This window comes from Setaria viridis, chromosome 1, assembly GCF_005286985.2.
Source record: "Setaria viridis chromosome 1, Setaria_viridis_v4.0, whole genome shotgun sequence".
NCBI lineage: Eukaryota > Viridiplantae > Streptophyta > Magnoliopsida > Poales > Poaceae > Setaria > Setaria viridis.
The window spans coordinates 21,155,534-21,181,155 of NC_048263.2; the positions used below are offsets into that span (position 1 = coordinate 21,155,534).

At 48.0% G+C, this 25,622-nt stretch overlaps 2 protein-coding genes and 2 pseudogenes across 3 annotated transcripts; 2 read left to right on the top strand and 2 right to left on the bottom strand.

Moving 5' to 3' along the window:
* Positions 1–216: 216 nt before the first annotated feature.
* Positions 217–3,464, bottom strand: LOC117850538 (uncharacterized). 2 transcript variants are annotated; one of them, XM_034732405.2, is made up of 3 exons: positions 3,132–3,463; positions 2,208–3,044; positions 1,742–2,104 (listed from the first exon to the last, which is right to left on the bottom strand). In XM_034732405.2, the coding sequence occupies exons 1-3, from the start codon at positions 3,396–3,398 to the stop codon at positions 1,976–1,978; spliced, it is 1,233 nt and encodes a 410-aa protein (XP_034588296.1). In that variant the 5' UTR covers positions 3,399–3,463; the 3' UTR covers positions 1,742–1,975. The 2 variants fall into 2 exon arrangements, with proteins under 2 accessions (XP_034588282.1, XP_034588296.1); XM_034732391.2 differs by having other exon boundaries at positions 217–3,044; positions 3,132–3,464.
* On the top strand, positions 3,397–5,836 carry LOC117850576 (uncharacterized protein At5g39865-like; annotated as a pseudogene).
* A 13,899-nt stretch (positions 5,837–19,735) lies between these two features.
* LOC117854799 (desmethyl-deoxy-podophyllotoxin synthase-like) lies at positions 19,736–21,420 on the top strand (annotated as a pseudogene).
* A 1,908-nt stretch (positions 21,421–23,328) lies between these two features.
* LOC117844353 (uncharacterized) lies at positions 23,329–23,812 on the bottom strand. The gene has a single exon (XM_034725079.2). The coding sequence runs from the start codon at positions 23,700–23,702 to the stop codon at positions 23,445–23,447; it is 258 nt and encodes an 85-aa protein (XP_034580970.1). The 5' UTR covers positions 23,703–23,812; the 3' UTR covers positions 23,329–23,444.
* Between the last annotated feature and the right edge of the window lie 1,810 nt (positions 23,813–25,622).

A 25,622-nucleotide genomic window follows, 5' to 3' on the forward strand; every position in this document is an offset into this window, starting at 1 on the left:
AACGACAGTGTTTGGCAGTAATGGAAATTGATTTTTCTATTACAACACACTGGAATAAACATTTCTAAAAAACCATCAGTTACATCATAAATCCGAAGAGTGATAACATCTTGTTTTTGTACCGAATGAAGAATGATAACATCGATTTTGATTTGATAGTTATTTACGAAACTACAACCTTTAGCCATCAGAACTGAATCCTCGTGGCTCTTGTGCTTAAATTATGTATGTCACCTTTAGTAATCTAGCTCAAACTAAAATATTGTTATTGTCTGTTACATCTTGTGGCACACAAGAAAGGCTATCTCAGGCTTCAGAGAAAGCATTGGCCTATCCATTTAGCCGCCCAAAGGGTGCAACATGAAACCTATAATGTCAAATAAAATTATCAACACACTTCCTTTGGTAATCCTAATTCAAATGGAAGATGCTTCCTCTTCTATTTACGCATCCTACATTCGGACAGGAAGCTGGTCTAGGCAGATACATCTCTAATGCAAGATATCAGCCACCTTGATCCATGCTAATTCAAGCTAAAGCTCTTCATGCTGAATCTCTCGGTCAACGTTCCTACAAATGCAAACACCATAACAATTACTTTCTAGAAATGCTCACCTTCTTAATCCTACCAGCATAAAATTTAACTGCTTTGTATATGGTCAAGCTGGACCAAATACTATAAAATTTCTTGCATACGAATGAAAAAAAAATCATCTGGGTGTTTAACCTTAAAACATACTATGAAACGAATACCAATTTTGAGATTGATTGAAAAACCAAGTCCTCTTTCGCTATGATGTACTTACCAGTATTCATCAATCATTATGTAATCGAGGATAGCATGGGGAAGTGAAGCTTCTAAGAGTACATACTGCTGAATATCAATTGATAGAGGGTGTTTTTTTCTCATTGTTTGCACCATGTAACTGTCATCGTCAAAAGAAAATAATGCACAGTTGCCTGAAATTGTTAAAATATTTAGGTTTCTCTGACCATACTAATTAGCGATTCACATGTATGGCAAATATTGAAAGGAAAACATAATCAGAGAGCAAAAGGAGGTACCTGACTGGTCCTGAAATAAAGCAACCATTAGCTAGTTGGGATCAAAAAGTTTGCAAAAAAATGTACAGCATAAGAATCTCAGGGGAATGCCAAACAACAAATTAGTTACCAATTAGTAGGGTGAATCAAAACTGTACTGGAGCACAAACTCAACATACACATTTCTCCACACTACAAGGGTAAGCCAAAGTGACCTATTGTGAGGGTTGGGGGGGGGGGGGGGGGGCGCAGCATGAGTGCACATTTCACATTTTAAGCAAAATACACACAGATTGATGAATCACTATTTATTCTGTTAGGTTCATGGGAAAAACTAACATAGATGAAACACTGGTATTCTTTGAAAAGAGTAGTTCTGAGGCAACTCTGTTTGTCATCCAAGTATACACACGGATTGATGAATCAGCTATTCGACCATTTATGTTTTGAACACAAGAAATCCCTCCAACCCCCCCCCCCCCCCCCCCCCCCCCCACCATCTTAGTCCTACGTGTGGTTTTGCAACATAGCCAGTCAGCCATGATGTCACAGTGAACGAAACGGAAGAAGTCATTTTCATTTAGGGGCAATCATCCTGTCCTGTATGTGGATTATTGGGGAGGGAGGAGAGGGTGGCCGGCTGCCATGGAGGGGTCGGTGGCACGGGCGGGGAGCTGGAGGGCTGTTTTAGATGACCTTAGCAAAAGGTAGGATGGGACTAAGCCCTTTTCCTACTTGATTGAATCCATTGGCCCTCCCCTCATATTTATGGGGAGGAGCTGCCTTGACTTACAAGCAACTCAATACATCAACTCATTGCTGCTACATGCATCTCACCATTGTACTGTTAGTCTTCAATTGTTCTGTTGGATGCCACCATAATACTGTTTTGTTGTTTGCCGAGAAAATTCTGCAAATGTCATCCCTTCTCTTAGCCTTGATGATAGAGGGGGAATTTTTTCCAGAATTTCTTGCATACATACATCTTCATCACAAGAGCCTGTTGATCCATTACTGGTGATCGAAGTCTCATTATTACGACTGGATTGCTCTTCAGTATCTAAATAGCAACAAGAATAACTTAAAGTTTTGTCCCATGAGGGCTGTAGGAAGACTACAAAAGTCTCACGGCTGATGTCTGCAAAACCCAAAGGTCTACTCACCGAATGAAGTGTAGATTTCAGTTTCCCTCTGGACAAGATGTCTGCTGCCTCTCCAACCTGAACAATGAAGCTCTCAGGAGAGCATCTAACAGAGAATATCTTCCTCCCATTGCATAACTGCAAGTGTGTGTGCCCATCAGGATGGTGGTATTCCTGGTTGACCAAACATTTTTCTCCCTCAGAACCACTTAGGAATAATGGTGCTGTTAAAACAGTAAGGATTCCAAAGTCATAGTGCCACTCCTGCCATAGGTTCAACAGGGAAATTTCAGTAGCCTGACCCTGAACCGAGGTATCCCTAGGATCATTATCTTTTATTGCCATTTTGGGAGTCCCCTCTTCTGACTTGATGCAGCACGGGCACGGTGATCCGGATCTCTGAGAACCCAGTTGATAAGGTTTTACTGCCACTTTCTTTAACGAGCATTTCTTCTTTATACTGTTCTCCTTCTCCCTGATAATAATGTTATCCAACTCAGAGTGGTAGTGGATGAGCCTTGCCTTTGCAGTACCAAAGTCAGTGATGCTCTGCTCTAACTGGCCTCCACCAATAACAATGTCGCAAGCTCGTGCGATCAAAATCCCAAGCTCTATCATGTACAAGCCCAGTTCCTTAACGAGCTCACCAAGATTCTCCATATCATCATCACCATTAGCTTCTTCGGATCCATCAAAGTTATGTATCTTCTCCAAACAAACAAAACCATTGTTCATGCTTTCAGTGTTGTTCACCAGCTCTACCAAGGCGAGTTCACCTGAATGCCTTAGAAGCTTCGTGAACGAGGACACAGACCGATCGAGCTTCTTCAAAGGCACGTCGCTGCCCAAACCATGCTTCTGAAACAATCCACGGAAACATATTAAGGCACATTTTTCAGTTTCTAGATCGAGAAAGAGAAGAAAGAAGGGTATGAAGAGGGGTACCTTGAGGAGCTGGGAGCGGGTAGGATGGTCCATGAGGGCGAGGCGGCGGGACAACGGGAGGAGCCGCCGTCGGATGGCACCCACGCGCGGCACCTCGGCGATGGCCAGCAAACCAGATCCACCTCGGCCGAGCTCAGTCGCGACAGTGTCCAGGATGCGGCGACGGCGGCGGTCATCATCTAGCGTTTCGGGAGATTGGAGGAGGACTAGGTCGGAGAAGGGGAGCTCCGCGATGTCCAGCACGGTCGCCGCCGCCGTCTTCGCCATGGGCAGGAGGCCGTGTCAGCGTGAAAAGTCACAAATAGGCGAACTTCCGCGTGTTTGGATAGGTGACTCTACGGTCACTTCGGATGTTCTATGATGTTCTGATGTTAATTAGAAGAATTAAATATGAATTAATTACAAAATTAATTGTATTGATGGAGTTTAATTCGCGAGACGAATCTTTTAAACTAATTAATCCATCATTAACAAATAGTTATTGTAGTACCATATTATCAAATTATGGACTAATTAGGTTTAATAGATTCGTCTCGTGAATTAGACTCTATCTGTGCAATTAGTTTTGTAATTAGACTATATTTAATACTCCTAATTAGTATCAAATATCCAATGTGATAAGTGCTAAAGTTTAGCATGGGGTATCCAAACACCCCCTAAGAGCAACTTCAAAAGACTGCTAATCTTACCCTCAATATCTTTTTTTAAGGAAAAAGGAGAAAAAACGAAATCCAACAGTCCACCAAAACTCTCCCAAAAGACCTCAGAGCAACTCTAAGAGTACCTAAAAAATTCTTCCCCAAAACTATGTATTGGGATTCTCCTAAAAAAATTCCCCTAAAAAAACACATCAATCCACAACAGATCGCTAATAAATTGCCTCCAATATTTCAAAAGAGGCCATGTCATCGTATTGGATCCATAGAAGGGACACGGAGGCGTGCAGGAATCAGGATTGAGGGAGAAACGTTAACGCTAAAATATACGCGGTGGCAGGCTATTTTTTAGTGTCGCTAAAAAATTGGAGAAAGTTTGGGTGGACTATTGAAGTTTGTTTTTTCTCTTTTTCTCCTTTAGGATATTGGGGTAAGATTACCAGCTTCTCTCACCCGCATATCTTCCACTGCGTCCGCGTCCCCTCCGCGCGCTCCGCACCCTCCAGGCGCCGCCGCCGCCGACCGCCGTGTCATGTTCTACTTCATCTCGCTCCATGTCGTCCGCGGCACCTACAAGGACTGCCGCGCCGTGCGCGCCATCCTGCGCGGGCTCCGCGTCGCCGTCGACGAGCGCGACCTCGCCATGGACCCGCGCTACCACTAGAAGCTTGCCACGCTGCTCCCGCGCCACGCCCCCCACCCCCTGCGGCGCGTGGCGCTCCCGCAGGTCTTCGTCGGCGGCCGCCACCTCGGCGGCGTCGACGAGGTTCGCCGCCTCCACGAGGCCGGCGAGCTCCGCCGCGTCGTGGCCGGCGCCGTCACGGCCTCCCTCGCCGCCTGCGGCCGTTGCGGCGGCGAGCGGTACGGGCTCTGCGGCAGTTGCAACGGCAGCCACAAGCGGTACAGCGTCAAGGGCGGCGGCGGCTTCCGCACCTGCGCCGGCTGCAACGGCAGCCACAAGCGGTACAGCGTCAAGGGCGGCGGCGGCTTGCGCACCTGCGCCGGCTGCAACAAGAACGGCCTCGTCCAGTGCCCCGACTGCTCACTGCCAGACTTCTGACGGCCCAGATCCGAGAGGTCACGATCTGATAACTTACTGAATGCTTTCTTCTTCTTAGTTTCAAACTTGAGACACGAAATGGGTCCTGTGTCTGTGTAGTAGATGTTAATCTTACTCGTTAGCCTAGTGTTGATTGGTTGCTATATCTGATGAGTTTAGAGAGTGTATGTACACCTACATTCCTTGAATCAGCTCTTATGTTTCTCCTGCAATGGATTCAATTGATATTTCTTATATTCAGGTTGTTGCTGTTGTGGAAAGAGAAATTATGAAGACACTGGAGAAGCAATACATGGAGACTGTGATGCCTCTGAGAGACGGCATACCAAAATATCTTGAGAATCAGGTTCAAAGACTAACAAGAAGATAATCTATAGCTCCCTATGTTGTGCCAAGTCAGGTAGATATGCATGCAGATGTTGCAGCTTGATGTAATGATTAGTTCATTACTACCCAATTTGATATTTTGATTGTTCTTAATCACAGTTAGGAGCATTCATGAACACAGTTAAACGGATGCTAGATGTGTTACACTGCCGAGTTGAAGACATTCTCAAGTCATGGGCAGCATATCTTACCATAACAAGTGGGAACACTGTTTTTGGAGAGCAAATGAACTCCATCACAGTAATGTTGAGGAAGAAGTACAAGAACTACCTGAAGGTGATAGTGGACAAGCTTGTCAGCAATGTAAGAATGACTTTTGCATGCTTTATACTAGATCCAGTCCTACCTAACTATGGTCTGAGGTCATTATTTTCTATTACTTTTTCAGGCACAAGCTAACCGAAGGCTCAAGCGAATCCTTGAGGAAACAAGAGAGGCTGATGGTGAAAGTGATAACGAGAGAGAATGCAGGGACTGAAAATGTGTGTACTTGCTTGTACTACCAGGGACTGAAAGTTTTGAACTGCGTACGAAAATATATGAGGGCGTATTGCTCTGGACACGGTACTGGAGAAAAAAATCACGGATACTAATGGACCTAATCCGATGATGTGGCCTCTTTTAAATTATCGGGGAGTAGTTTTTAGCGATCTGCTGTGGGTTGATATGTTTTTGGGGGAAATTTTGTTTAGCATAACACCAATACCTCGTTTTAGGAAGAATTTTTTGAGGAACTCTGAAAGTTGCTCTAAGTTTTGAGCTCAAAAAGCTATAAACATATATTCTAAAAGGTAGTGAAGCAAAAAGTTAACAGCAGCTTTCAAACAAACGAACATTGGGCCTGTTCGCTTCAGCTTATTCAGCCAGCTTATCAGCCACCAAACAGTATTTTCCTCTCACAACAAATCACCCGTTTCAGCTTTTCAGCCGGCTTATAAGCTGAAGTGAACAGCCCGGTGTCGGGCATGCATCCCAGGCCCACAAGTAGACCCTAGACGGCCCACTAAGGGATGTACTCGGATATGATCAGGATAAGGGATAGGCGTATCCCACTCGGACTAGTCAAGTATGTGTATGGAAAATTACTCGGGCCATACCGAGTAGAACTCTGTAATAGTACTCGACTAGGACTCTGACTTGTAACCCTGCCCTCCCGTGCATATAAGGGCGGACAGGGACCCCCTTCAAACAAGAACAACTCTGGTTCATCTAAGATCAATACAAACCAACACACAGAACGTAAGGTATTACGCGATGTAGCAGCTCGAACCTGTCTAAATCGTGTTCCTTGCGTCACCATTGATTCCTTGATTCTCGACGATCCTTACCGCACAAAAGACCACCTAAGGTACCCCCCTAGGCGGGTTGCCGATCTAAAACACCGACAGCTGGCGCGCTAGGTAGCGGAACTCGTCGAGTTTCTCAGCGCGAACTCAATGGCAACGGTCATCATCAAGCCCGTCTTCATCATCGAAGCGGGCGCAACCTTCATTTTCGGATCCTAGCTCTGCATCGCCAATGGCGTTGGCTCGTTCCGGCGGTAGATCATCAACGCCCAAGCGAAGAAATTAGAGTGTCTGGTCGGAAAAAACCAAGATTTCAAAGTCGACAACTTCGAGTTCGACTATGCGTTGGACTCGACTTCGCTTCGGACTAGTTGTTCCCAGTCACTTCCCAAGCCGGCTTCGACTTCAAAACGGTTTCCGCACAGACTCCGCAATGCAGCCGAAGTCCACCAGGATTTTCTCACTTGAATTCAACTCGATCTCGGGTACGACGAAGACGATGACTCCGACTCAGTTTATCCACCAGAGATACCGTTATCTGGTCCAGCACAAGGACCGGTAATAACTTCAACGTCACAAGGCAGATTCGTACATTGGCCAGGTTTAAGACCATGTCTTCTTGCCCGAGACTACGACTCGCGCCTTGTCGCTCATATAGACAACCTCCCATATCAAGAGGGTGTCCCACTCACTTCCAACCGTGAGGAAAGTTCCACAGAGATTGCAACGTCAAGTTCCGAAAGTTACTACCCAGACAGGGAAGTCCTTGTTATTACTCAAAATAACAACCCGGGTTCTAGCCAGAACAGAACCCCCAGGCGATTAGCACAACTCGACAACATCTCCGAAGATGAGTCTGCAGCTGACGCCCCACAAAATGAAACCTCTGATCAAAGAAACCAAAGGAGGATCCTATCACAAACCTTGAAAGAGCTTTCGACGCAGTTCAGGCTCAAGCGCACAATACTCCACTTGCAGCAATCGCCTCTATCAATCTTTTAACAACGTTGATGCCTCAAGATAGGGACAGTGAAGCCACAGCTCAGCTCGTGCAGTGCGGCAACGGACTAATCGCACAACTCACGGAGCAAGCCTACAAGCTACTCGACAAAGAATCACCAATTCCGTCTATTCCTCGCATTACAGCTCACCAAGAGGGCAGCAGAGGTGCTGCAGCCAACAACAATGATGCTCCAAGAAATGACAATGAAGTCGTCAACCAGCCTCGGAACAACAGCCAAGGCCCAAGCAAACACAAGGCCCCAGCACGACATAAGGATGTTGGAGAGGCCAGCTGCACCAACTCGGTAAAAAGTATTCCCCCTACTCGGAAGAACCACGAAGTGTCAAACTTCAGTGATCTACGAGAAATCCTCAACAGTCGGCGCGAGTGAGAAGTCAACAACTACAACCACTTTCCTGCTTTCACTAATCGGGTAATGAAGACAAGACTACCTGACAAGTTCAAGCCAATAGGAATTACCAAGTACGATGGCAAGCAAGATCCTATTCAATGGCTACGATGCTACTCCTTGGCAGTTCAGGCAGCCGGAGGCAATAATGACACCAAAGTTATCCACTTTCCCATATGCATGGAACCCGCACCGCTGACATGGCTCGAGTCTCTCAAACCTAAGTCAATTGATTCTTGGGCAGATTTGACAAAGGCTTTCACCAACAACTTTGCCGGCTCCATGGCTAGACCAGGCAACAAGATCGACTTAAGTCAAATTAAGCAAAAATAAGGCGAAACCTTACGCGACTATTTGCGACGGTTCTTCGAAAAGAAGGCAACCATAGTTGACATTTCAGAAACAGACGTCATCGAGTGTTTCCAGAACGGACTCTACGATCGACGAACATACCAAGACTTCGGTTGACGACGGCCAGCTAATGTCAAAGACCTTAAAGTTATGGTGCAATAGTGGGCAGATGAAGAATACAAAGAGCGAGAACAATTCGGCTCCCACCACAACCGTGGTCGTGACAACAACAACAATGACCAGGATAGAACTTGACACAATGATACTCGAAACAACTTCTCAAGTAATCACAATCGCAAAAGGAAACCCGACAACACTGTTGCTGCCATGACCAACTCCGGGAAAAAGGGATCCCGCAAAAACGATGAAGGGCCGACCTTCACCGAACTACTCAAAAAGCAGTGCCCATGGCACCCGACTAGCAAACACTCGGCAATAGACTGCTACAGTATGCGCTGAGTAATGCAAGATTTACCCGCCCCCCCTGAGGAGTACACCAAGAAAAAGGATAAGGGTAAGAACAAAGTCCACAACAACAAAGAAGAAGAAGGTGACTTCCATACCGCCTCCAAGACAGTTAACGTCATCTTTGGCGGAATCCCAGGCACCGCATCCAAGCGAGCCAACAAACTCGTACTCAGGGAGATCATGGCCATTGAACCAACAGATCCAACACCGCTAAAGTGGTCGGAAGTACCCATATCCTTTAGCAGAATGGACCAATGGACCAAGTTCTCGGAACCAGGCCGGTTCCCCTTAGTACTCGATCCCGTTGTGGCAAGCTCAAAGCTAACCAAAGTACTCATTGACGGAGGAAGTGGACTCAATGTCATTTTTGCCAAAACATTGAGGAAGATGTGCCTCGACATCACTGAAATGCTTACTCCAACAGATTCACCCTTCTATGACATCGTACTTGGAAACGCAGCTATACTACTACGACAAGTCATCCTCCCAGTCACCTTTGGAACTAAGGAACACTACCGTACCAAGTACATCAGATTTGAAGTCGCCAACTTCGAGACATCTTACCACGCCATACTCAGAAGGCCAACACTCGCCAAGTTCATGACCACACCACACTATGTTTACCTGGTACTCAAAATGCCAGGACCCAAGGGAGAACTAACGCTACGAGGAGATCTCCGACGATCCTACAAATACGACGCCGAAGCTGTGGAAATCGCTGCGACTTCTCAAGCACCTAGCCCCATGCAACAAGTCTTTGCAGCTTCAAAGAAGCTCCATCCAAATGAACTCGAGATCCCAGAAAAGAAGTCAGGGTCTACAAAGGTGAAACCCGCAAGCGAGCAAGACTTCAAACCAAACAACCTCCTGACGGGCGGCTCCTCCAAGACAGCCCTGATCGGAATAGGGCTAGATCCTAAATAGGAATCCGCGCTCGTCAGTTTCCTTTGGGCTAACCACGATATCTTCGCTTACAAACTAGCTGACATGCCAGGTGTGCCCAAGGAACTGATCGAGCACTCTCTTAATGTTGATCCCAAAGCCACTCCAAAACGGTAGTGACTTCGCCAATTCGCTCAAGACAGACAAGAAGCAATCAAAAAATAGCTAGCTAAGCTACTCGCCGTAGGGTTCATCAAAGAAGTCTTTCACCCTGACTGGCTCGCCAACCCCGTGCTCGTTCGTAAGAAAAACAACGAGTGGAGAATGTGTGTCGACTACACCGACCTCAACAAGCACTATCCAAAAGATCCTTTCGGACTACCCAGGATCGATCAAGTGGTCGACTCCACCACTGGGTGCGCTTTACTATGCTTTCTCGACTGCTACTCCGGCTATCATCAGATAAGCCTCAAGGAAGAAGATCAAGCCAAAACAACTTTCATCAGACCTTTTGGAGCTTTCTGCTATAAAACAATATCCTTCGGACTAAAGAATGCAGGGGCAACCTATCAACGAGCTATACAGATGTGCTTCGAAAAGCAGCTTCACCGCAATGTCGAAGCTTATGTTGACGATGTAGTTGTCAAAACAAGAAACCAAGAGGAACTCATCGCTGATCTGGAAGAAACTTTCTCTAGTCTACGAGGTTTCCGATAGAAACTCAATCCTACTAAGTGCGTCTTCGGAGTACCTTCTGGCAAGTTACTTGGGTTCATCATTAGCCATTGCAGAATTGAGGCCAACCCGGAAAAGATATCTGCCATCACAAACATGCAAGCACCAGCTAGCATCAAGGATGTGTAGAAACTCACAGGCTGCATGGCCGCTCTCAATCGGTTCATCTCGAGACTTGGAGAACGGGGACTACCCTTCTCAAACGCCAGGACAAGTTCAAATGGACAGAAGAGGCAGACAAGGCACTAACGCAACTCAAAGACTTTCTGTCAAAGCCTCCTGTACTCACTGCTCCATCTCCGAACGAGGACTTGCTCCTATACATATCAGCTACTACTCATGTCGTCAGCACGGCAATAGTAGTCGAACGGTCTGAACCGGGCCATGCTTACAAGGTCCACCGACCTGTCTACTTCGTCAGCGAAGTACTCTCAGACTCCAAAACTCGATATTCACCGATACAAAGCTCTTATACGTAATCCTGCTCACCTCCCGGAAACTGCGCCATTATTTCCAAGAGCACAACATCACAGTCATCTCTGACTTCCCGCTCGGCGAAATTCTTCACAACAGAGACGCTATGGGTAGAATCTCCAAATGGGTAGTTGAAATCGGAGCTTTCACCTTGGACTTCAAGCCAAGAACAGCTATCAAATCCCAAGCTTTGGTCGACTTCGTTACTGAATGGACTGAAAATCAAGTACCAACACCAGTCGAGCGGCCGAAGCACTGGGTGATGTACTTCAATGGGTCCCTCAAACTTGAAGGGGCTGGCGCAGACGTACTCTCATCTCCCCAAAGGGAGACCAGCTCAAATACGTACTGCATATCTTCTGGGAGGTATCAAACAACGAAGCCGAGTATGAAGCACTGCTACATGGCCTCCGCCTTGCAATCTCCCTCGGCATCAAAAGACTACTGGTGTACGACGACTCACTAGTCGTTATAAACCAGGTCAATGATGAGTCGGACCGAAACAAGGTAATATGGACGCTTACTGCAAAGAAGTCCGCAAACTGGAAAACAAGTTCTCAGGCCTGGAATTTCACCACATTGTCCGCGACAACAACGTAGCCGCCGACGTCTTATCAAAAATGGGCTCAACTCATGCAGAGGTTCCAGCAGGAATTTTCGTACACGAACTGCACAAGTCGTCCATACCTGAACAAGTTACACCGCCAGTGGTCCAGACTACTGACGCCACTCAAGAAATCATGATGATAGAAGTCGACTGGAGGACACCCTTCATCGACTACATCAAAGATCACAAGCTACCATCCGACAAAAATCAGGCTGAACAAATTTCCCGATGAGTAAAAAATTACGTTCTAGTCGGAGACAAGCTCTACAGGAAAAGTGCATCCTCAGGGGTACTCATGAACTGTGTTACCCGGGAAGAAGACCAAGAAATCTTAGAAGAAATTCACAAAGGAATCTGTGGCAACCACACCTCTTCGTGGACAATAGTTGGCAAGGCTTTCAGAGCAGGCTTCTACTGGCCAATGGCTCTGGCCGACGCTAAACAACTAGTTCGGAAGTACAAAGGTTGTCAATTCTTTACCAAACAACAGCATGTACCGGCCTACAGGCTAGTCACAATACCTCCAACATGGCCGTTCGCTTGTTGGGGGCTCGACATGATAGGGCCATTACCAACTACGCCAGGAGGATTCAACCGAGTACTCGTGGCGATTGACAAATTCACCAAGTGAATCGAGGTCAAACCAGTCACTTGCCCCAAGGCAGACCGAGTCCTCGACTTCTTGGATGAAATCGTACACCATTATGGTTTTCCTAACAGGATCATCACAGACCTAGGGTCAAACTTCAACAATCACGACTTCTGGGAATACTGCGAAAATAGCGGAATCGACGTTCGCTATGTCTCGGTCGCTCACCCGCGAGCCAATGGACAAGTCGAGCGTGCCAATGGCATGATACTCGACGCCTCAATAAAAGACTACACGACGTCGGCAACATCAAAGGCGGAAAATGGCTCAAGGAGTTACCCAATGCTCTGTGGGGACTACAAACCCAACCATGCAAGACTACTGGGCTCTCGCCCTATTTCCTCGTGTATGGCTCGAAAGCCATATTACCCGCCGACATCATGTGACAATCACCCTCAGTTGAACAATACGACGAAGAACTGGCAGAAGAAACAAGGCGAACAGATCTAGACAGTCTAGAAGAAGCAAGATGCGCGGCGCTAGTGCAATCTGCCAAGTATCTTGACGGTTTAAGGTGTTACCACGACCGCAACGTCAAGGAACGATGTTTCAACTTGGGCGATATGGTCCTCAAGCGAATCCAAGAGACAACAAGGTTGCATAAACTCAATTCACCATGGGAGGGTCCTTACATCGTATCAAAGGTTAGGGGACTCGGATCTTACAGACTGCAAGAGCTTTCAGGAGAACAAGTACCAAACTCTTGGAATATAGAACACCTTTGTCTCTACTACCCATAGCAGCACCCGAGTAATTGCATCACAGCAAAAACTCATGTCAACTACTCGAGCCAACAGCTCGACTACCAACTACAAGATATACTACTCTTGACTCAAGACTATCAACTCAATAAGCATTATTGCCTTGGTACAAAGTTTCAGTGGTGGAGTAATTCTTTACTCAGGACCGAAGATACATCAGCAAGTTACATACGAGTAAGCGTACTCGAAATACAAAAGGACTACAAGCAACTGCCTACTAGCAGGCTGTATTTAAGCCTCAGGCTTTTACAATATCACAAGGCCACTCAGGTCTGCCGACTACAATGAGGAGGGCCTACACGCAAGGAAGCTGCACAAAACGCAGCCATATCCAGGTCCTCTACCCAAGGCAACGCCAGGAACTCCTACACTGCCGCCGCCTTGACAGCGGCAACGATGAATCCTGCGCGCCGTGCCAAGAGGGAACCAAGGTTGCTCTTTTGCTAGCCTCGCCAAGCCAACCCACTCTACGGCCACACCTCTACCTCTAAGAGAGCGGGATAAAGACCGCGGCACTCGTCACCTATCACTCACGAGTTCAGCGTGTACTCCACTGGATCACGAGCTGCAAGATGAGGCGCGCGATGAAACCTCCTACGAGGATTCTTCTAGCATCGTGGCTATCCCTACGAGCGCTGGAGTCTGTGGAGGGAAGGTGGTCTCAATCTACGAGGAATCTTCTAGCACCGGTGTACTCTCTGAAGGATCTCTACACTCAAACAACAGCAACTGAAGGCAATCCATTGCTACTCCAAAACTTGATTCGGGTCGACCTCCAGGGGGATCTATTTATAGCCAAGCGCTACAACTACCACCCACCCAGGAGTTACTATGCGCCCGTGATCAATGAGTCTGACGACCTTTGACTCTGCCCACGTGAAAGCATTCATGCTACAAAAGGACAAAACAGTACAGTACACCCGTGCATCCCCAAAAAGCAGAGTACTCGACAGCAACATGACTACTTGACACTCAGAACTATTCCAGCCAAGCATGACCTGCGCTCAAAACGCACCTTTGTCTCGGGAGCTTGGAGAAGGCTGACCCTCTACTCAAGGGTCAGGCGATACGAAGCCTTGCGACAAGGGGTCGGGCGCATCCGACCCTGGGCCAAGGGTCGGGCGAGACGGAGTTCCATCCTCGAAGGGTCGGGCGCATCCGACCCCGGGACCAAGGGTCGGGCGAGGCGGAGTTCCTCCCTAAAAGGGTCGGGTTTAGCCGACCCCGGGACCTTGGGTCGGGTGAGATGGAGTGAACTACTCCTCCCCCACATCAAGACAACTACTTCAAGCAACAAAAGAAAGAACCAGCATTCATTTCTCAAAGTATCGTTCAAGGTACTTGAAAAAAATACAAGAGTACATAAAAAGTTCAAGGCTCCTCTGGCGAGACAAATTCAGACATCTTGGACGCGATTGGCTCCGCCTCCTTGAGGTACTGCGCATACGCTTCTTCTGTGCAGTTGCGAGCCACGCCGTCACCAGCCGCCGACAAATCTACCCTCGGGTAGTATGACTTCACCACAGCAAGGACTTGTTTGCAAACAGCCTTGCAGAGACCTGCCACTTTACCTGGGGCAGCCTTCAATCGCTCGACTAGCGATTGGGGTCCTGCGTCCTCTTCCACGGGGGAAATGGTGTTCACCAGGTCTTGCGCTGCCACAGACAACTCTTGGAGTTCGCCCCGAAGTCTTCCTATGGTCTGGACATGATCTCTGCATGCCACCATAGCCATAGCAAGCATCACCCTGTTCTGAATCTTCTTGTCGCGCTGATGCTCACAAGCAGCCTATGCTTCTGTCAGCATAGCCCGAAGATGTTTAGCTTCATCCGCCACTCAGTCGTGCGCATTTCTCCAGTCAAGGAGTTGGCTACTTGCAACAGTCTCTTGCCTCTTGAGCTCTGCAAACACGGTCAAGTTTAAACACCAACCGACTACAGTCGGGCACACTTGAAAGATACAAAGTACTCACCTTGATACTTTTTGTTCAAAGACTTGTAGCGGCTCTCCAGCTTCTACTGCAAGACTTCGTGATCTGACCGCTCCACAACAAAAGATTTCGCTCCAGCCTCATGAACCCTCAAGGAATAGTAAGTCGCGCACATTCCTGCTCCAATTGATGGCTTCGTTCCTAAAGGGTCCGAGTGTGCAAAGCAATGTGATCAATCAAAGGCCTTAAAAATTACTCAATATGTGTGACAAAGCAAAGAAAATACACCTGGAAGCTCCGAAACACATCAACAGCTCTCTGGAACTCTGACTCAGACGGAAGGCTGAGTACTGGACTTTGAGTACTCTTCGCAAGATGAGGAGTTGCACCCAAAGCAGTACCTAAAGAGATTATCATCAGTCACCTGACTACTACGACTACAATACCAGGACTATTGATACATACCTGCAGCAGTTGATTCTTTGGATTTTTCTACACCTACTACAGCCAGAGCTCCGCCAGTAGATGTCGACAAAGAAGCATTACCAGAACCCGAAGCAGTGGAGGGGACCTCCACCGAGCGAATGACCTCCTGAAGCATAGACATAGTAGCTCCAAGGCGACCAGCGTCAACTTCGGGTACTTCCTCGACAATAAAATCCCCAAGGGAGCAGATAAAGTGGTCGGGGGATATGACTCTATTCCTGTCTCCACAGGGATAGTTTCCTCCGCATCCCTGCATCAAAGCACAGTCATTATACGACTTCAAGACAACTTAAAGATATACACCAAGGACAAACAAACTCACCGAGTTGAGCGTGGTGGAAACCGCACACGTTTCTTCTCGGCAACATGTGGCCGAGTACTCAGTGCCACAGGAGCAGCCGCTGGCGCCGTCTTCTCGGCAAGACCTGGGAAACATACAGTCAAGACCACAATACAATTCAGACTAACACAGCTAGTCGCAAGAGAAAGCTTACCACTGGCAATTACATTGGACAAAAAAGAGCCAGTAACAACTACTGGCGACACCTTCTTCGCTACTCCAGCAAGCAATCCCAGGACTGCCTGGTCAGCAGCCGATAGAGCGTTAGCCAACGGAGCCTGTGCGGTCAGCTCGGGGGCTACTTCAGCATCCGCTGGTGGCACCTCCTCTGGCACCTCCTCAATAGACGCAATACCGACGCCCGGGTCGGTCACGACTACTTCTCAAGAAGCAGCCTCATCATCACCAAGTGCCGCATCGACAGCCTTTTGAACACGACAAAGTGATCACAAGATTGCAAGATCAAGTCTATCAGCTACAATTGAGTACACGGCTACATACCTTGGCACCATGAGATTTCTCAAGAGTTGAAGCAGACTTAGCCGCAGATATCTTGCGGACTACTCTGCGTTTCTTCACAGGAGGAGAGGGCTTGTCCTCTGACTCCTCAATGACAGTTTCTTCTTCTTCCGACTGCGCCAAGTAGCCGGCAAGAACTCGGGACTGCAAAAAAGAAGTCGATATTTAAAACAAATATCGCAAAAATCAAAAAGTGCAAGTCCAGTGCAAGGACATACCACTTCTGGCTCATACCAGGCATCATACTGCCGAATAGCTGCAGGGATTACTGGTACTCCCTGGTAGTTCCTAAATAACTTGGCCAGCAGCACCTCCACATCATCGTCAGATATATCCTCATCGGACATACGCGATGGATCCTTAAAACCTGTGTACTCACTCCCCGAGTGAGTCCATTTGTGAAGCAGCTAAACTCTTCTCTTCAGAAAACTGGCCGCCACGTTAATCCCGGTGAGACCAAGTGCTTTCAACTCAGTAATCTGCTGCAGCAAATGGTCAAGCTCCGGGGTATCTTCGGCTTCGCTCACCCAGTTCTCTGCATGCTTCGGCGCGTGACCAGTAACCACCGGCAAGCGAGGATCATGGTTCCCACCTTTTCTTCCACTCCCCATGGGAGTCAGTTAAATTGTACTTAATATACGCGCCCGAGTTCCTCAGTTGGAACCCGGCGCCTCCAAAGACCTCTGTCCTAGGTGCACTAGGCTGAGGTTTACAGTGAAACAACTTCCTAAACAGCTCAAGGCTCGGAGGAACTCCCAAGTAAACTTCGTAGAGGTGTACAAAAATTGACATATGCAGTACACCATTAGGATTCAGGTGAACAAGTTGAAGCTTATAGTACTCAAGGATACCTCTGAAGAAGTCGGAGGTGGGCACGGCCAACCCTCTCTCTAGAAGTGTGCAAGCATCACTGTCTGGTTGGGGTGTTGCTCGAACTACCACGCATTCGCAAAAGCAGGGCGCCACTCAAGTACCTCCTTCATTTGTAGAAGCTTGGCATCGACTAGCACCTGCACGGCCTCCTCCTTCATCACCGAATGCTGCCACGTCGCTCCAGGCGGTGGCAGCGCAGTCTGGTTCGTCGACCCCACCTTGGGCACCGGCAGCACCAGTTTCTTCCCCTTCTTAGACTTCACCTTACCCACCGCTGGAGCCTTGCCTTGGATCTTCTCGGGTTTCCTGCCCATCTTCTTAGTGCGCATCCGCCGATTTCAACCTCAGCAAAATGCACTCACCCTCGGATCTCTCTCAAAGAACAGCAATGGCGGCAGCGGCACTTGGCAATCGCGACGGCGGAGGAAAATAGGAACGGAAAAGTAGGGGAAGAAGAGAAACAGATCTGACTACAGTGGGGCATAAACCTAACCAAAAGGGGGCCCTCCAGTTATATCTCCGTCACCTCCGGATTCTAAGCGTCAGTTACGCAACGGGTGGATTTTAAGCAGATTAATTGCCTTAAACACCCAACGGCTACTCTTTTCAACGGATTGTTGACCACTTCAACGACAAAAAATCGCCTAAGTGCTCGGGGGCTGCGGGTAATGTACCCGATGGTTAGAATTTTCTTTTTCAGATTTCCGAGGGTAAAACAGTCAAAAAGCAGGATTGACCCTAAGCCTAACTCTTTCACTCAACCTAAGGCTCGGGGGCTACTCCATATGGAGTGCGATTGACATCGCACTACCATATAAAAACTCTCGGAACAGAAGCAACTCAAAGGAACAAGAAGAGTACCTTCCAGCCACGCGACAGTACTCGAGAACTTTGAACACTCCAACCTCTACGACAAAACTGCTTGGATAGTGCCCACAGTACTCGAGGCTGTGGCGCACGACTACAAAGTACTCGGGGGCTTGTCGGGCATGCATCCCAGGCCCACGAGTAGACCCTGGACGGCCCACTAAGGGAAGTACTCGGGGGCTTGTCGGGCATGCATCCCAGGCCCACGAGTAGACCCTGGACGGCCCACTAAGGCGTATCCCACTCGGACTAGTCAAGTATGTGTATGGAAAACTACTCAGGCCATACCGAGTAGAACTCTGTAATAGTACTCGACTAGGACTCTGACTTGTAACCCTGCCCTCCCGTGCATATAAGGGCGGGCAGGGACCCCCTTAAACAAGAACAACTCTGGTGCATCCAAGATCAATACAAACCAACACACAGGACGTAGAGTATTACGCGATCTAGCAGCCCGAACCTGTCTAAATCATGTTCCTTGCGTCACCATTGATTCCTTGATTCTCGACGATCCTTACCGCATAAAAGACCACTTAGGGTACCCCTAGGCGGGTTGCCGGTCTAAACCGACACCCGGGGAAGAAATGCGGCGGTCTAGGAAATGGCCTAGCGCTTCGGGTGGTGCATCTCAGCTCAGCCCAAAACTATGAAATCAGCCCATTAAGATCTGTAGGCCCTAATTGATTCTGCCTCCATCAAAACCATCCACTCTTTGTGACTTCTTTTAAACCTCTAATCTAAAATGGTCGTAAGTTTCCTGAAAAAAAAAGAAAATCTCTGGTGGTTTCAGCTAAGAACCGTAAAGAACATTTATTCGAGACGGCATTTTATCATGAAAGATAATCAGTGTATATCGTCGGAAAAAAAATTCTTGAGCGCTGCATTACCAAGCCAAACAATGCAGAATACGATAGCCCCTTATACGAAGTGATAGGACGAACGCAAGTCCCTTGTTAGGCCTAGGGCCTTGCCGTCCTCCCATTGCCCTGCTTTGTTATTACAGCTACACCATTGGCAGATGCTGTTATCTTAGCCTTGGTATTGCAGCTCCACCACGAGAGATGCCGTCATCGCTTTATCTATCACATCTGCGGATATACCTTATATATACGCACCCCGGCCGTGTTAGCTTGCCCACGCACCTCTCTCGTCGGTGCACCATGGCCATGGCACACTCTGACCTACCATACTTCTACTACCACTTTCACTAGGCCTTCTATATCCTGGTTGTGAACCTCTCTTAGTACCGATTGTACAACAGGTACTACTAGTTTAGTACTAAAGGGGTATTAAAAAATTAAAAAAAGAAATCTCACCCCGCCTGAGTCGCACCCCGCCAGTCCGAACTTGAGCCCGACCCTCCCCGCCGCCCGAGCCCGAGCCCCACCCTTGCCCCGCCGCAGCCCGCCACCGCGATCGCCCGCTACCCCCGGCCCTGCATCCTGCCGACCGCCGACGTGCCCATATCCGCCACCCCCGGCCCGCATCCCGCCGGCCATCGGTGTGCTCGGATCCCGCCGCCCCCGACCCCGCATCCCGCCGCCGCCGCCACCCCTGCATCCCACCGGCCGTTGGCACGCCCGGATCCCGCCGCTGCCGGCCCGCATCTCGCCGCCCCCGTTCCATCCACCGGATCCCGCCGCCGCCGCTCCATCCACCGGGTCTCGTTGCCGCATCCGCCGCCCCTGGCCTCACATCCCGCCGCACCCGGGTCTCGTTGCCGCATCCGCCGCCCCTGGCCTCACATCCCGCCGCACCCGGTCATCCTTTAGTACTGGGTGGAACCTCCACCCGGTACTAAAGGGGGTCACGGGAGGCTTCTCGGGGACTGTGTTTTAGGCTCGGTACTTAGCGGGCCAAAATGCAACCGATACTGAACCTCGGGACGAAAGACCCTTTCCTAGTAGTGTATTCTGGCTTCTGCCTCCTCCTAGCTCTCCTCACCCACGTCCTCCTCCGTGCCGGTCGCAAGAAGCTCGCCCGGCGGCCGCCTCCGGGCCCGTGGCAGCTGCCGGTGATCGGCAGCCTCCACCACCTGCTGCGGCGCGGGCCCCCGCACCGCACCCTGCGCGACCTCTCGGCGCGCCACGGTCCCGTCATGCTGCTCAGGATCTGCGAGCGCGCCGCCGTCGCGGTGTCCTCCGAGGAGGCCGCGCGGGAGGTCCTCGGCCGGGGCGGCCACGACATCGCCTTTGAGCAGCTCCCGGGCATCGACGAGCTGTCCAGGCACGGCCAGGGGGTGGTCTTAGCGCCCTACGGCGGCCACTGGCGCCTGCTCCGACGGATCCTCGTGACGGAGCTCCTCGGCGCGCGCCGCGTCGAGGCGTTCCGGCGCGTCCGCGAGGACGAGGCAGCGCGCCTGGTCTCGTCGGCGGCGTCCGCGCCGCCGGGCGCGCCCGTCGACGTGGACGCGCTGCTCGAGGCGTTCGTCGCGGGGTCGGCGGTGCGCGCCATCTTCGGCGACAGGCTGCCCGAAGCCGACACCGCCGCGTTCCTGAGGATGCTCAAGAAAGGGCAGGACCCGTCGTCGCTGTTCGACCTCCGCGACCTCTTCCCGTCGTCGCGGCTCGTGCGGATGCTGCCGCGGAACCGCAAGGCGGAGCGCCACATGCAGGGGTGTTCCGGCTCGTGGACGACATCCTCCGGCAGCACGAGGAGAGGAGAGCGGCCGGAGAAGAAGACGACAGCGAGCAGAACATGATCGACGTGCTGCTCAGGGTCCAGAAGGAAGGCGATATGCGAGTTGCCCTCACCCACGGAGTCATCAGGGCCATGCTCATAGTAATTAAGAACTCCAGTCTCACTATCTCAGCAACCTTAAACTTTTGTTCTTAATCGGTTACAAATCCACAAAGCACATTGTTTAAGTTTAAATTCTTACTCTTACTTGCATGTATAATTATAATTGTATACATGTGTTGCGCAGGATGTTTTTGGTGCAGCACTCGACGCATCAACAACTGTTGTGCAATGGGCCATGGCAGAACTAGTTGCAAATCCAAAGGTGATGGAGAAGGCACAGCTAGAGATCCGGCACGCCATGGCAGGGCGGGCAAGAGTAGACGAGAGCGCACTGAGCCACCTGCACTACCTCAAGGCTGTCATCAAGGTGACCTTAAGACAGCACCCTCCTGGACCATTCTTTCCAAGGGTATGCTCCGACGACCGTGAGATTCAGGGGTACCATATGCCCAAAGGGACAATAGCTATCATAAACGCATGGGCCATTAGCAGGGATCCAAAATATTGGGAGGATCCTGACAAGTTCTCACCAGAAAGGTTTGAAGGTGATTGTTCTTTCGACTACAAGGGGTTTGATTTCGAGTTCATTCCATTTGGGGCTGGACGAAGGATGTGCCCTGGGTTAACCTTTGCGCATGCGAATATTGAGCTTGCACTGGCTAGCCTCCTGTACCATTTTGATTGGAAGCTGCCATGTGGAGAAGCTAGAGGAATTGGACATGACTGAAGTGGCAGGATTTACGGTTAGGAGAAAAGGCTGCGCTACTTTTACATCCCATTCGATGCATTTCCACTTGTGAATGAGAAGTTATGGTATTATGAAGGGAAAGTCTGCAAAAATGATATGCGTGTACTTGAAAAGTAAATGTTATGAGTTGTGATATTCCCATAAATATGGCAAAAGAAGATACGCATGTATGTAGATTGCTGCATGAACATGAAGTACTATGTTCGTCCCAAAAATAAAGCATTCTAGTTTTATCCTAAATCAAACCAGGTTAAACAAGTTTATAGAGAATACAATATACATTTATAACGATAAATAAGTATATTATAAGGATACATTTTATGATGAATTTAATGATACTTATTTGGTGTCATAAGTTTAACAATTTTTTGACTTTGGAACGTAGGTTCTCAAAACATAGGAACAGAAAAAAAAACATAGGATTAGAATGCACATGCAATTTAAATCCTATTGGAATCTAAAATACAAGAAAGATACAAAACACATTTTTGGATAATGCACAGAAAAAATAAAGGAATCTCAAGACATAAATGAAAGAAACTATGAGGTTGGAGGTCATGCTTATTTTTCTCCAAAATTCCCATTGAAGAGCGCATTTCATAGGAATTCTCAAGGAATTAGTAGGATTGAATCCTTAGTTGTAAAGGCTCTTATATGAAAGTTTTCTATAGGAATTGAATCCTCTACAATTTCTCTACTTTTCCTCCATTCTAAAGGAGAGAGGAGACCTTAGAATAGTTTGATTTATTTAGAACAAAATCAGTATTGTGTTTTTGTCGGGAAGTAAGGGAGTAGCAGTTCAATTTGTGAGTAAATGTTATGTACTGCGAAAGTGCCGTCCCTTACTTTAACGAATGATCCTAGAAAAATTCACTGGTGTAGTTCGCATGTATGATGTGTGTTCTGTACTCAATTCTTTTAGGAATTTGTTGTTATATATCTTTTATAAACTCATATATCAAAATTACAAAAGTTTGAGTTTAGAATAAAACTGAAACTTCTTATTGGAAGGAAGGAGTTATTATGCAAAATCGGTACTTGGGTTTTAAAGAGGTAACGCTTCGAAGGGAATGCTTTCAAGATTTTCACATTTAAAAAGATCGTGCAATTGTCTGTATTCATATAAAGTTTGAGCTTGAATAAAAATTTGTGAAATGAGCACAAGAAAGCACAAAGTAATGTAGGTCGCAATCGCACATGGTCGCTTGTGTTTCTTCTCCTCTAGCTCTCGAGTCGCAACAGCCAGCATGCTTATCGTGTAAGGATCGAATCAGCTGCGCTTCCTCCCTGACCTCGAATAAAGCATACCTCCAAAGCGAAGCCACCACCACACATCCCAATCCACGGCGCTGAGGCACTGCGTGCTGCCAAGGAAGCTAAGGGAGCTCAGAAGCGGCCGGAGAAAGGGAAGAGGAGCAGCCAGGCAAGGCATCCACGGGGCGGAGGCCGCGGCCGGAGATGTGCCTGGTGGTGGTGTGCGACGAGCCGGAGCGCGTGGTGGCCACGTACCAGGCGCCCGGGCGGTGCCCGTACTGCGGCGGCGGCGTGGTGGCCGCGGACGTGGAGAGCGCGCCGCGGCTTTGCTACTTCCCGCTCTGCTTCCGCATCCGCCGCCGATTCTACTGCTCCCTCTGCTCCCGCCGCCTCGTCTCCGTTGCCTGACCAGACGAAAGCTTTGTGCGAGTAAGCAAAGCCTGTCGAGTTCCACATGTACTACAACTGTTTCGGGAAATCATAGCATAATTAACCCTTTATTATTACGATCTACTGATCCTTGTAAGTTCTTCTGTGCCTTAATCTTTGTATTTGTGTATTGAACACGGTGCGAATACAGCCAATCGAGGAAGCGTTAATTTCGCCCAAATTGGAGAAGAACTCGTCAAATTACGGGTGAAATTCGGAAATACCTACATTGCAGAGATGAACAACAAGCCCTTCGGTGGAAATGGCCAAGAAACTGACGATGAAGGAAACAAAAAGGGAGTTGACCTTTTATTGCGGTACATATACAGGATGGGAAAAAAGAAAGAAAAAGGAAACAAAAACAAGTGAGCTGATAGCACAAGAAGAACCAACAGGGTCACTCGAGGGGCGAATCGACGCGGTCGACGGAGCGCGCGAAGGCCAGGATGTCCGAGGAGCCCGTCGCGGCCGCCGGCTTGTCACCGTCCGGCTGGGAGACGATGGCCTCGCGGAGCAGCCTCGCCGCCGTCGGGTTCAGAGACGAAGGCTGCTGATCCTGCTGCCGGTTCTTGTCTGGACCGGCCTGCTGAGCTTGGGCGCTCGCCGGCGCGTCGCCGCCGTGGCCGGGCTCGGCGTGCGGCTGCATCTGGTCCATGGGTCGGCGAGCGGGTCTCAATGGGTGTACGGTGTCGCGCCGCGGAGTTGGGGAGTGGGCAGTGCAAGGTCAGAGTCAGACCGCTGCGACGCGGCGGCTATACTTAAATGAAGTACATAACAACAGCACGGCTTCGCGACGCTTCTTCTCGGAGCTAGGTGGTGCACGCGTGTGCGTCTCCGCAGCTCGTAAGCTGCGCCTCTAGTGACGCGTGTCTCACCGGCGCACTCGCACCGGTAGAAAACTGAGGGGTGTTTTGATCGGGCTGAACTTAATTCCCTTGTCACGTAGAATGTCTAGGTACTAACTAAAAAGTATTAAATACATACTATTTACAAAATCTATTGACATAATTAAACGTGGACTAATTAGATTTAATAGATTCGTCTCGCCGTTTAGCCTCCATCTATATAATTAGTTTTATAATTAACTCATATTTAATCCTTCGAATTAGCTTTCGAATATTCAATGCTAAACTTTAATCCAAACACCCCCTGAATATTAGTCCCGGTTGGTAGACCTCAAATCTCTCAAAAATTCATTTGAGATAAAAATTTTAAGATGAAAGGGGATCTTTAGTGCCGGTTGAATGTCCCGATTGGTAAAACCAACAAGAACTAAAGGGGCGGCCATGACAGACGCAGCACGTATGCCCTTTACCAACCGGGACTAGAGAGGTAAACCAACCGGGACTAAAGGGCATATGCATACGCGCTTGCATGATGCATGCACGTACCCCTTTAGTACTTAAGACTTTTTTATAATGAAATCAAACTAGTATTTATACAAATCAAACTAGTATTTATACAAATTAAACTAGTATTTATACAATTACTATATATACAGTTCTTAGTATATTATACCAATCAAACTAGTATTTATACAATTACTATATATACAAAAATTTGTCCACTTCATTTCTAGGATCCTCCCGTCGTGGTGTTGCTCGGTGCATCTACTGAACGTCCGTCGTAATAAAATTCTCCCTATAGATTTATCACCTCGTTCACCAGGAATCCTATAAGACCTTCACATATTGCCCCTATTCTCATCTTCTCCAAGATGCTATGTTAAATACTCCACATTTGTAATTTGAAAATATATATGAATGTTACACGAACAATTAAATAGAAGGAGCTAGAAAATAATTAATTATTAATAATTTTATTTTACATACTTTCATATCATGCGAAGTCAGCACCTTGGGTCCCACAAAATTGTACAGGTGCTCACAGATGTAGTATCCACGTAGATTATTCCCGGGTTCCTACCTTGAGCACTTTAGTGGAAAAAATAAGTTATGAAATATTTGTGTTATAAAATGTACAAAATGTGCAAACTTCATACGTATCGGGAAGTCTGTTTTGAATGTAAGTTTTTCTTTGAATGGACCTTGGTGATTCTTGAGGAATTGTTTCCTTGCACTGCGGATTAAAATAATGAATGATACAGTGTTAGGTAAAAATTTAGGAAACAAACTTTTGCATAGAGATAAAGGTCCATAATTATTACAAGTTTAGCATGTCTTGAATGTTTTGGTAATCCTTTGGTGGTTTCCTCAACGAATCGAACACAGTGATGTGGCTTCTATCAATCTCAATTATTATGAGGATCTAGTGAAAACTGTGTACGTAAATGTTCATATTAGAGCTAACTAACATTAATTAGGAAAAAGAAAATGAAAATAGACGGTACCCACACTTACTCAAAATTGTATGGCAGTAGTATGTAACTCTTGCAATATTGTTTATCCAAGAAATTGTATACCGCCTCCAATATTTTCTTTGGCTGATCCCGTATTTGCTTTTGGTTAATGAGTAATGGATCCATGAAGCCAACATGGAAGTACGATTCTTTGCGGTAATTCTGAATTAGCATCCTATATAAAATGGAAGACGAAGTTAGTAGGGTGACGCATAC

What these genes read in the sequence shown, in the direction of transcription:
- LOC117850538 (XM_034732391.2), bottom strand. Translation starts at nt 3,398, where the DNA reads ATGGCGAAGACGGCGGCGGCGACCGTGCTGGACATCGCGGAGCTCCCC. An exon ending in CCCGCTCCCAGCTCCTCAAG is followed by an intron (nt 3,045 to 3,131) that starts GTACCCCTCTTC and finishes GGATTGTTTCAG; the next exon opens with AAGCATGGTTTGGGCAGCGA.
- LOC117844353 (XM_034725079.2), bottom strand. Translation starts at nt 23,702, where the DNA reads ATGGACCAGATGCAGCCGCACGCCGAGCCCGGCCACGGCGGCGACGCG.